A 12546-nucleotide genomic window follows, 5' to 3' on the forward strand; every position below is an offset into this window, starting at 1 on the left:
GGCCGATCAGTGGGGAGCGAGGGGTGTGGTTGGTTATAAAACCTGGGACACTGTTGTCCTGTTGTGATGCCCTCTGTCCTGGAACCCTGCACCCTTCTGTCCTATCTCTCCATCACTTCATAGCGGGACTCTTCTGCAGCATCCAGTGAGGTCTGCAACATCACTTGGAGAACCCAAAGAGTCAGGAACCATGCTGACCATTTTGGCGCTAGCGTCGGTCGTACTCCTGGGAATAGGTAAAAAGTCAATTTCATTTTTCCTAATATATCCCTAACCTTAGTCCTAACCCTAAGTACAATGGTTAATTACAATACTTGCTACACTGTAACTATAGGAATAACTACACAGTAATAAGTCCACTGTAATGTAACTTGTTATCGCAAATATTGTGGGGGGATTTATGGTTCAAAAAATATATACTTCTAATATGTTAATTCTATGTTTAATCCTTCTGATCTGCACGTGAAAAGTGTTGTCTTGTTTTTAATCATCATCTTGAGTTGAAGGTTGAAGTTCACGTAGCATCGGTGACACAATTTGAATTAATAGCATTTATGATGAATGATCTCGTATGCTTTCTTTTTATGTTATTATAAAAATCCTTTTATACATGCTTGGTATTTCATTCCCAGCTGTACATTAAACTAATCCCGTGGGTCACTGAATCTGGTTGACTCTGGGTTCTGCGTTACTGCTGCATTTCTTACTGAATGAATTAAAGGGGAAGGAAGTAAAGGAAAACCTGTGCAGACGATTAGTCTTGTAGTACGCCGTCGTGCGGATGTTATATTGTTGTGACTATTATTGTTATAACTACAGCGACATTTTGTTCTTCATCCCGTGTTTCTCTTATACCGAGTTAATTCCGCAAGGCTCACAAAGTTACGATGAGAGCATACATTTTGGGACTCACTCTGAGACTGTGTATTGACAGCGTTTCTACACTTGAGGAGAGATCTTCCTCCCAGCTTTGTCAAAATGTCATTTAAAAAACGTCAAGTCTTATTCGATTGGCAACTCCTGTGCTGGCTGACATGATTTATTGAAGGACGCTCGAGTTCCCGAGCTGCATGTGAAAATATGAAATGTGCATCTTTACATTTCTGAATGTGATTTGTGTGTGAGTCAGTATCTTGGGTCAAAATCTTGAATCAAACGGAATACCCAATACCCAAAAGTAATTGATGATAGCAATGTTTGTAGATGCCATTACATACTTGGTGGTTTTTGTTGTACTGCGATACTAATTGCATTCACAATGGAAGTGATATTTTGATTTTATGGCAAATATAGAATTGACATTCATTTTTCAAGAACACAACGTAGATAAATAAGCTATTTATATTCTGTGGGTAGTTATGTTGTACTTTTCAGTTCATATCAACGCCAATCCTTGCTGCATGCTATCATTGCACATGTTCATACCTCATTGAACCTTGGATAAATAGTGGTTGTGTGTGTGTGTGTGTATGTAAAAAGGATTGAATGAGAGACTTAAAAAGGCTTGGCAGCTGAAAGACATTGAAATGAACTTGAACATGTTTTCCTCTTGACTGTCTTTTTATAGTATATCAAATGGCACATCGACAGAAGAATAGTTTTAAAGGTTGTGTTTGTTTAATGCTATGAATACTCCACAATGGTCTACTGGAACCATAGTCTGGAACAAACCCTTGCAACTAAAAATAAAACCCCTTTTCTCTGCCGTACGTCCCAGGGGCACATTTTGTAAGTGTGTAATGCATATTGTTCTTATTTAACCATGTCCGCCCCAGTCCACTCTATCCTATTGTCTGTTTTCATAGTATGTATGTCCTTTATATCTCCAGAACAGTTTTGAAGCACGCAGTGATGATCTTTCACATTTATATATTTTTTATTGAAACCAACATAAACATTTACAATGGAAACGTACATATAGGCAATGGTATCTTGGAGGTAACAAATGGTAATGGTTCAACCCAGGAAGTGTGACAAAGGTAATTATGGACCACGTGGGTGCTGATCTTTCCTATTTAACCCTGTGTCTTAACCCCTATAGTGCCCCAGCAGTCTGAGGCCATCGTCATCTACACGGGCTGGGAGCGGCACGCCCTGGTGGGCTCCGACATCCGTCTTTCCTGCTCCTTCTTCTCCTGGCGCTGGACCTCTGATGACGTCACCTTCTCCTGGAGCTACCGGCCCGACGGTGCCAGGGACGCCATCTCTGTACATATATCCTCTCCTCTATCATTATCCTCCTCTAGCCTCCTCTATGGATGCGTCCCAAATGGCACCCTAGTCCTTAGATCGTGCATTGATTTTAACCAGAGCCATATGAGCCTGTTCCTTAAATATATTGCACCCTTTGGGTTCTGGTCAAAAGTAGTGCACTACATAGGGAATAGGGTGCCATTTGGGACATGACCTATCACCTCTTTCCCATCTCCTTCTCATTCCCCTCATCTCACCCGGTGCCAGCTCTTTAATTTCAGTCCCTCGCACCTTATCTCCATCTTATTAGCTCTCTCTTCTCGCTGTGCCTTGCCCTCCTTGGCGCCCAATCTCACCCCCCCCCCCCATATCCCCCTCTCCTACTTTCATTATCTCACTCTCCTTCTCTCCTCCTCTGCCTTCACCCACCTCTTGCCTCTCTCCCTCTGAAACGATGTCACCCCCTTCCTACTCCCTCCTGTCCCTTTCTCTTCAGCACAGTTGTTTAGATCTAAATGCTGGACTTAGCTTACTAGCTTCCTCTTTTAGCACATTCCATCTGTACCGTATCTAACAATTCACGTCATCTTTAGCCTAGATGTAGTCTGGTCTCAGATCTGTTTCTGCCAACAAAAATGTTGCCATGACAGTTCCATGAGGAGTTGGTAAGAGAGCAGAAACAGACTGGTCCAGGCTAGCCTAGATGTAAAAGCAGACAAGAAACTGAATCCCTTTAACGGTCTTCCGGACTCCAGATCTTCCACTACACCGGTGGAGCTCCCTACTTAGACAACAAGGGACCCTTCAGAGACAGGCTGGAGTTTGTGGGGAACCCTGGTCGCCGAGACGGATCCATCCTGCTCAAAAACCTAGACTACACAGACAACGGCACCTTCACCTGCGATGCCAAGAACCCACCTGACATAGTGGGACGCGCCTCCAGTGTCAGACTGCTGGTCTTTGAGAAGGGTGAGAGCATAGAATTACTTGCCTGGGTATCGATCTTGCCACTCGTTGTCATGCCTGCACTCCTTGCATGTTTGCCATAACAAGGAGTGGCATGAATGCACGAACTGATCAGGGACCAGGCTATATAATTACATATAGAATCCCTAGAATGCCAAGTAGACAGTTCTTGTTTGGCTTTCTCTTTTCTCACTCAGTTCCCATCCAGGCGGGCGTGATCACGGGGTCCATCATCGGTGCGGTGCTGGGTCTGTTGTTGCTGATCGTTGTCATCTACTATCTGATGAGGTTCCTGGTGGCCCGTAGAGTCTTCAACCTCAGTGTCAGGTCAGTGCCCCTGTGCCTCGGTCTAGGGCCAAAGCCAGAGCCCATCCCCGGCTTGGACACCTGTGTGGTTTAGCTGGCACTAGGTGGCACTCAGTTATTTTTGTTCGTAAAGGTATTTTTCAGATTGTATTGAAACAGATAGAGAGAGAGAGGATGACAGTGGGGGGAAAGTTGTGTCGAAAAGTGTTGCGCAGGCCGTGGCAATACCGCTACACCACACAGACCGCAGGTGGCACTAAGTTGACCGCTAATCAAGTTCTACAGTCAGGCTATGATCATGTAAATATGACGAATTGAACAGACTTGGAACCTCTGACCCTGGCAATTCTCATGCGCACACTCACTATGGCTAACCTGGTATTGCAATGTATAATTTCCATGGTCATTTAGTTCCATTCTAGTTCTGTATCTATGATCTTGTCTCCTAACCTTCCACGGAGAGTCAGTGCTGATTCTGTTCCTGGTGACAGCTACAAAGCAGGACTATACTGTAACAGCAACAGCATTTTGCTTTGACCACTGCGGGGAGAGGCGTGCCATCCACCTGACGTTGTTCTCTTTTGTTTCCTCCAGCAAACATGGAAAGAAAGGGAAGGGTAAAGAGGGATCACAGCAGAGACAGGCAAGTCCTCTCGTCGTCGGCTCACTCACAACTACACAACGACAACAACAGCAGCTCACAGCCACAGCACACAAGTACCGTACAGCACAAGTCATGTAAGAGTACAACACATATATGACAGCTCATACCATAACAACTTGGCTATACACAGCCACAGAACCACCCCACTTCAGCACGGTATCGTTAGGAAGAGCGCCACAGAGCAGGCGTTATTGCACCACCAAAGCGAACGCATGTAATAATCCTCTCCTGCTATTAAACGAAACAGTCATCGAGTGTTGGAACGCTTTAAATCCAGTCAGTCGCCCAAAAGCTTAAGAGCTAAATGACCGCCCATCCCCCACTCTTATATCCTTCCTCCGTTCGTTTTACTACCTCCTCAAGGGCCAACAAACACAATACAATGGGTAAATAGTCGGGAGAAGTTCACCCATTTTTACGTGGCCTTCTTTTCACTCTTTTTGTGGTTGTAGTTGATTCACCCCCCCCCCCCCCCATATCGTGTTTTTTATATTTTGTTTAATTACAGAGAAAATTGGTTGAAAAATGTAGCTGTCACCACTTGCTACATTGACTTATAATGCAATATGCAAATAATATGTCTTAAGCATATTATAAAACATTCTAAAACACTCCACACCAACTCATATTACATCAGAATCCAATTCTGAATGATGTCTGCACAATTCTTTTGAAAAAAATAAAAAATCTAATTTGCCATGTTTTAATGAGGCTGTTTACAACAACGAAAATATGCAAATATTGTTTTATGGGACAATGATTTTGGGGGGGGGATTTGTGCAGAGACATCATTCAGAACGGGATTCTGATGTAACATGCTTTGGATACATTTTCACAATGCATTGTAGTCATTAGCAAATGATCTCAGCAAAATGTGTCTACTAATTTTCTCTGTAACAAAACAAAACATCAAACAGTTTAGGTAATCAACTACAAGGCAGTGAAAAGGCCACATGTAAAAATGGGTGAACTTCCCATAACACCAGCCACCATTGTGAAATGGCTGAGGCAAGTTCGTGTAGTACAGTAATTGGATTCCCTGTGAATGGAACTGAGTTGCTCTCAGTGGGAGAGAAAGTAGAGAAAGAGGGAGACCTGCTGATTCTGAATCAAATGAAAATCACTGGCCCTATTATCGGCTCACAGTTATCCCAAATTACACTGAGTCACACTGGGGATAAGTGCAAGGCTAGGGGGTGGATAGCTCTAATGTGCCTCCCAAATGGCACCCTATTCCCTATGTGTGTATATATAATATATAAATATATATATATATATTTTTTAAATTATTATTATTATTTTTTTTTTTAAATATTTTATATATATATATTTTACCTGTATTTAACTAGGCAAGTCAGTTAAGAACAAATTCTTATTTTCAATGATGGTTAACTGCCCTGTTCAGGGGCAGAACTACAGATTTTTACCTTGTCAGCTCGGGGATTTTGCAACCTTTCGGTTACTAGTCCAACGCTCTAACCACCACGCTACCTGCCGCCCCAGGTAGCAGTGCATGTCGTGCATTACTTTTGACCAGAGTAGTGCACTATATGGAATAGGGTGGCATTTGGGATGGGACCTGGCTTTTTGGTATTACCGCTGGTTCCTCCCAGGTCGAATTAAGTCAAATGATTTTCTATACTGTGAGAGAGAGATTCCATGTCAAATCGAATGATGATGTACGCTGCTAAATGACATCCTAGGGTATTGATCAACTCACTAAGATGTCTTCATGGAAGTAGTCAAGCGTCTAGGGTTGCTAAATCCTAAACTCAACTTTCCCAGGTTTTCCAGAACCAGGATTTCTGGAAAATCTAAACATTTTGGGAAAGTTTAGGCAATTCTTCAACACCACAAGGGACAGTTTGGCGTGTAGTTAGTTTCCTCACAGTATTGTTTAGGAATCAATCAGGCATGCAGCTGGCTGGGGTCTGTGCAGTATCAGAGGTCAGGGGTTATATTCAGGGTTTACTTCTGTCTACCTCAGCATTAGAGTGCACTGTCATTCTCATCTCCCCACAGCTCTCGCTGACTGCGTCCAAAATGGAATCCTATTCCCTATACAGTGCACTACTACTTTTTTTTTTTTTACCAGAGCCCTATGGGTCCTGGTCAAAAGAAGTGCAATGGGTTGCGTCCCAAATGGCAAGGGTCCTGGTCAAAAGTAGTGCACTATATAGGGTGCTATTTGGGATGCAACATTGTCACATGACGGATTGTCAGGTTGCACTTGAGTTGCAGTCAGTTGCACAAAATGCCTGGAGGTTGGGTGCATAAATTAATAATATATCTCACAGTCAAAAGGACAATTACTGAAATTCTGACAGTATTCTTATATACACAGTTTCACCATGAGCAATTTATTTCATGGTGCGGGGACAAAAAAAATAAAATGTGCAAAACAGTCTGCTCCTCACTATGGCTCCTCTCTTTTAAACGGTGTATGTAAACAACGTTTACAGGGTTTTCATATATTTGTCAAATGTGCTGTTTAATCCAACAGGCCTTACCTACTTCCTAAAATTGCACCCTATTCCCTACATAGAGCACTACTTATGACCAGAGCCTTATGGGCCATGGTCAAAAGTAGTGCACTATATAGGGAACAGGGTGCCATTTGGGAAATAAACCGGGTGTTCCTCTATAGGGTTTACTTGCACTTGTAAAACAGGCCGTTGGATCGAACTGGCCTTATTTAGCTCTACGCTGACTCCACCCAATCTGTATCAGCCACTGTACCTGGGTTATTTCTATTTGCTGGGCTTGCACAACAAAGCTCCATTGGCTGCATCCCAAGTGGCGCCCTATTCCCCATAAGGCTCGGGTCAAAAGTAGTGAACTGCATAGGGAATAGGGTGCCATTTAGAACAAAACCCACCATCATGTGGCATCTTCGTTCACCATTACTCCATTAGGGGAGGGAGGCAGAGTGGGAGAGAGAGTATTAGTAGCTGACTACCCTGGAGCCTGGAGCGGCATACAGCACACAACAGGCTGTGCTGGAATGATAATACAGTGCACTCGATATTGATCCCAGCGAACACACCGTCCGCACCCATTCTCTCCATTCCTCCCTCTCACTCATTCACTAGCTCATTCACATTCCCTTTATCTGGTCCCTCTCCTCCCCCTTTCCTTTCAGTCTCATCCTCTTTCTCGTCCTCCCTCCTTCTCCTGTCTGTCTATCCTTCCTCTACTCCCTCCAGATGGCCGTGAGAAGCCCCTGTCTTTCTTCCTTCCTTCCTTTCTTCCTGTGTTTTCTTGTTCTGTCTCTCTCCACAGGTGAACAGCCGGTTCGTTTTTGGATCCGTATTCTGTTTAACTGACCCGTCCTCTGATCAATCTCTACCTCTACCTGTCTATATCTCTATTTAGTAAGGGACTTAGCTCAGCTCCTAACCACCTTCGCTGCCTGCGTCCCAAATGGCACCATGTTCGCTATGAGGTGCACTACTTTTGACTAAGTAGGGCACTGTATAGGGAATAGGGTGCCATTTTGGACGCAGGATCTGTCTATAGGCACTGTAGCGATAGCCATGCACTTGACCTTTTACCCTTTCCACAGCAGCCCAGTGTCTCTTCACGTAAGCGATTGCTTTTCAGTAAAGTAATTACATTAGATCGCTCTGACATTTCCTTTTCACTAACTCAGAGGCTACTTTCCTCTTGCAGGTGGCCTCTGTACCGAGCCCTTACCTTCCCAGTCTACTCCCTTGCTCCCATGTCCTTGGCTCCAGTAAGATGAGGGTTTGCAGAAATATGTTATTTGTTGTCATTGTCATGGTCCAGTTGGTAGATCGATGTTTTTGAGGGAACTGGTGGCAATGCATGTGTGAACAGGTGCATGTCTGCGTGTTGATTGGTTAAAGTTGACTCAAAGCTGCGTTTTATTAAGACACCTGCTATGTTGGAAATAGATGTGTGGTAGTCCTGTGTCAGATGTTAGATCTGACTGTAGCAGTCCTGTCACTCTGTCCCTAACTCATCGATGCCTGTTTTGTCACCCCTTGCAGCCCTGGAGACCACCCCCCGTCACTTGCCTCCCCCTTACCTCCTAAATATGACTATCTTTCTCTTTTTCTCCTAAATGTACCTCTCTCTCTCTCTCTCTCTGCTCTAATGTCAATACCTCCCTCCCTCCTTCAATCCTAATCCATCTGTTTCCTCCTTTTTAACATGCCCATCGACCTCGCCCATCTCCCCCCGTGCTAACACCACTTCTCTCCCCCTCCCTCTTCCCCTCTCTCCTTTCTCACACTCCTCCTTTCCTCCTGAAGTGACTCCTCTCCTCCCCTGTTCCCTCCTCCTCTCCACAGGGCCCAACTCTCTCCATCGGAGACCCGTCCAAGCTGAAGGCCGCCGCCTCAGAAAAGAAGAAGCAGGAGTCGCGCAAGGATAAGAAATAGGATACGGGGAGCAGAGAGCTAGAGCCCCAACACACAGCCCAGCCCAAAGCATTGAGACAGGCAGAGAGAGCAGGAACAGGGGGAGGGGACTCACCCAAGGGGGAAGGGCCTGGGAGGGTGCTGATGACGATCGAGCTGGAGCTCTCCAAGTGGGAAAAAGAGGGGGAGGGGAAGAGGGGTGGGTCCGCCTCAGCCAAATCATCCAGTTTCCTGTCCCTGTCCAAGCTCTCCAAAAAACTGACCCTGAAATAAGTGAATGAGAATCATACTGGAGAGGGAGGCAGCGGAGGACCTTAAGGAGGCAGTCTTAAAGAACTGCAAGGTGGTGTCCCAAAGGGCTCCATATCCCCTACATAGTGCACTACTTTTGACCAGAGCCCTATGGGCCCTGGTCAAAAGTAGTGCAGTGCACTAAATAGGGAATAGGGTGCTATTTCGGAGGCAGCCTAAGTCTGTCGTCAACAGTATATTCTTTCCCACCAGATCTAAGCCTTTACAACTCAAAGTATATTCATCGGGATCTCAATGCCACACTGGGGTGAACATAGACACAATAGTGATAAAAAAAATATGATAGCTCAATCAATGGATGTGAAACACTCCAACTACTACTGTCAGGTCATGAAACATGCCATTTGAACCAAATCAAATGGCATCTGACTGCTGGTTTGATGACAAAATCTTAAAAGCTATTCCCAAGTTTGCCTTTCATTCTGACATCTTAGATGTGATGCAAGGCAGTATTTCTCCACTACGCCTGTCCGACACACATCAGAGAGTCCTGGCTACAGGGACCACCCAATTTGTTATTTTTTGTCTGGGTCCCAAATGGCACCCTATTCTCCACTCAGTGCACTACTTTGACCTGAGCCCTATGGGACCTGGGGAGAGGATCTGTCAAAGTTTGACTTGCCCTCACACTGACTGATGTTCTCTCTTCTTTCCCCTCTCGTCTTTCACTGGCAGCACTTTTATTCTGACTCCTCTTCATTAAAACTGTAGAAGTTTCAAAAAAACAATTTTGAATGCTTACTCTTTCTCATCTCTCTTTTCTCTCGTAGATTTTCTGAATCTTATTTCTCAAAGACTCGACTTCCTCCCACTTGACTGCTTCAGCTTCCATGCGCCGCACCCTTTTAGACCACACCCCTTCCCTCCTGCCTCACCTTTTGATGCGCTTCTCCCATCTCATTAAGTCCTGACTATAAAAGATCAGTCCCACGAAGCGAAGCAAGAGTAGTCCTACCGAGTTCAGTGTTTGTATGACGAGGAAGGAACATACAACTCATAACCCATTCAGCTAGCATCAAGCCGAGCAGACCCAGGATAGACATGCAGTGTAACAAATGGACCCACCAGGCTATTGTATAGAGAACAGAGATACAAATCACTACAGGGAGAGGTCAAATAGTTCCTGAAACTTCTGTTAAAGCTTCCTGCTGCTCAGTGCTCAATCGGATCAGGTGTGAGTGGTGTGAAGAGTTTGAATGCACCCTGTGCTGGACCAGTCAGAGCGAGGGAGAGAAATATGATTCCTAGCTCTTACCTTGTGTAGATGGGTTCAAATTGAAGTTCATATCGCCGGGGTGATTCACTCCCTTCACATTTGAGCTGATGGAGGCCGTAGTGCTGCGCTGCCTTTCTGTCGCCGCAAGCTGGAGGCTAGGTTATTCCTGTCTATAAGGGTGTAGTAGATACAGGCTTACTGTAACAGCTGCAATTTAAAGCAGAGTAGGAAAAAAAGCCCTGTTTGTTTGTGTCTGAGAGTGCATCCCAAATGGCCAGCTATTTTCTATATATTGCTCTACATTTGACCAGGGCCCATAGGGCTCTGGTTAAACATAGTGCACTAAATGTTGTATAGGGTGCCATTTTGGACGCCGGCTGCTTTGACTTCTGTGACTGAGTCCTTGAAATGACGTCACGTTTGACAGCCAGTGGACATTCTCAGGCTCTGACAACAAAGGGATACTCCTCCTTTCTACTCCTCCGTGTTATTTTGGTCCCGTTAATCCCTTCTGCACATTTCTCCCCCCTATTTTAGCACTTGCTGGTAACTGGATCTCTCTATCTCTCACGCACGCATGCACGCACACACACACACACACACACACACACACACACACACACACACACACACACACACATACTGTCTTTCTCTAATTCTCTCTCTCTCTCTGTGTCCTTTAGTGACGCTAAGCTATGTTCCCTCATAGACTACCCAATCCACTCTATACTTAAGCCGCTTCTATCAAGCTCTATCAGACAAAGCCAGACCCCATCTCAAACAAACTCAGCAATTCTTTTTTTCTTTTCTTTCCTCTCCTCCTCCTCCTCCTCCTCCCTCTTTTTCAAACTCAGTGATGGACACCTCTCTCCTCCACCCCCCTGAACACCAGCGTCCCTCTCACTCACCCACCAATGCCACCACACCCCTGCACGTTCGTTCACCCACCTTTTCTGCTGGTTGGAATGCCACGTCGCTCTCTTCTGCCCCCTATTGGCCAGGGATGGAAACTGGGCAGAATCATCCATGTTATTAGTTCTTATTGAAGACTTTAATCTAGTTATAGCTCTCTGCCGGTCGCAAAGGTGCGTGTTTTATGTGTGTCTGTGTGTCTAGTCAGACTGTCATGTCAAACAAAAGATGATAAAAACACTGTTACATGCATGTCATTCTAAAGTAAAGCAAATAATGAGACATTTTACTGAACAAGTGCAAAAAAATGCTTGTTTTCGTTTGAGGGAGGCAGATATGTGATAGTATCTTCTTATGACATTTTATCACATTGATGCCCTTGTTTATGGTGGGGGATCTGTGTGGCTGTTTTTATTTTGGTGCATATTTTCCAGGGGCGGAAAATAAATATTTGTTCTTTTAAGGTGCAAGCTGCATGGGGCTACAGGAGGCACTCGCACGGTGAGGGAGATGATGATGATGATGAGGAGGAGGATAAGGGAGGTTAACTTCAGATGTTGCTGGCGGTAATGCGATTGGGAAAAAATAACAGGTTGTTGCTGGGATGAGGATACTTTGGAGAGAGAGAGAGAGAGAGAGAGAGAGACGTATCTTGTGTGTTAAGCCAAGCCAAACGTTCATATGTATCGCTGAAGATATGGTTCATCTCTCCCTAAAGCTCTTTCTTTCAAGGTCCTCACCCTGAGCTTCTGGTCGGTACGCTTGATAGGTTATGCGAGGTGGTTAGCGTAGGGTTTAGTGTTGAATGTGTTTTGTTCTTTTAACTGTGGTCATGGGGAGTGTGTTAAAACCACACCATGGTTCATTAAGCCAATGGAAAATAGATAGTTCTGTTCACCCCATCGCTGTTTAAACCAACTATCCATCATCAGATGTGATCAGTTTGAATGTTTCTTTTGTTTCTTTTTCAGTACGGCCACACGGACTCCCGACATGAAACAAAACTGCTTTAAAATGTCTTCACAATGTTTTGTTGTCTGGATTGTGTACTGTATGCATTATTTTGGTTGTCAGATAACATTCCTTTCTTAGAGATGTCAAGCTTACATTTTTACGTTTATTTTAATGCTTTACAATTAAAGTGCACTAATCATATACATTTGATGGTTATTTAAAATGTGTTGTCAAGGGAAGGTCAATAAGAAATGAAAGCATCAAACACATCTCGGTTGTAACAGGAGAATAAAATAAACTCAAAGGAAAATGACTAGTGTTCTCCATGTCTGTTCCATTCAAGTGTATTTTGAAAAGTCGTTGGATGATCTACTTCTTGATCGGGTTCTTGATTAATGGTACACGTGAGGTTAATGTTGTTGTTTGTTTGTTGTCACTGTTTCTTATTGTTTTCAGTGGCAATAGAGGTGCTAGCCTATGACAGTGCTCTTCTGGGTTGTTCCTGACAGAGGGGACAGCAGGTGCAGGTAACACCACAGAGCCCCCTCTGTGTACCCAGGGGTGGGGGGTGGGGGTGCTAGTGCTGGGGAGGTTCAGGTTACCCTTACAGGAGACAAGAGGGGAGGTGAGAGGGGAGG

The 12546-nt window shown here is 44.6% G+C and overlaps 1 protein-coding gene across 4 annotated transcripts; it reads left to right on the plus strand.

The window, feature by feature from the left end:
• The first annotated feature begins 61 nt into the window (after window positions 1–61).
• Window positions 62–12221, plus strand: LOC129824457 (myelin protein P0-like). Of its 4 annotated transcripts, none has more exons than XM_055884143.1 (6): window positions 62–236; window positions 2042–2208; window positions 2949–3162; window positions 3357–3486; window positions 4060–4108; window positions 8446–12221. In XM_055884143.1, the coding sequence occupies exons 1-6, from the start codon at window positions 191–193 to the stop codon at window positions 8533–8535; spliced, it is 696 nt and encodes a 231-aa protein (XP_055740118.1). In that variant the 5' UTR covers window positions 62–190; the 3' UTR covers window positions 8536–12221. The 4 variants fall into 4 exon arrangements, with proteins under 4 accessions (XP_055740118.1, XP_055740119.1, XP_055740120.1 ...); XM_055884144.1 differs by lacking the exon at window positions 8446–12221 and adding an exon at window positions 8143–8421; XM_055884145.1 differs by having other exon boundaries at window positions 63–236; window positions 9597–12221.
• Window positions 12222–12546: the final 325 nt, after the last annotated feature.

Source organism: Salvelinus fontinalis, chromosome 26 (assembly GCF_029448725.1).
Source record: "Salvelinus fontinalis isolate EN_2023a chromosome 26, ASM2944872v1, whole genome shotgun sequence".
NCBI lineage: Eukaryota > Metazoa > Chordata > Actinopteri > Salmoniformes > Salmonidae > Salvelinus > Salvelinus fontinalis.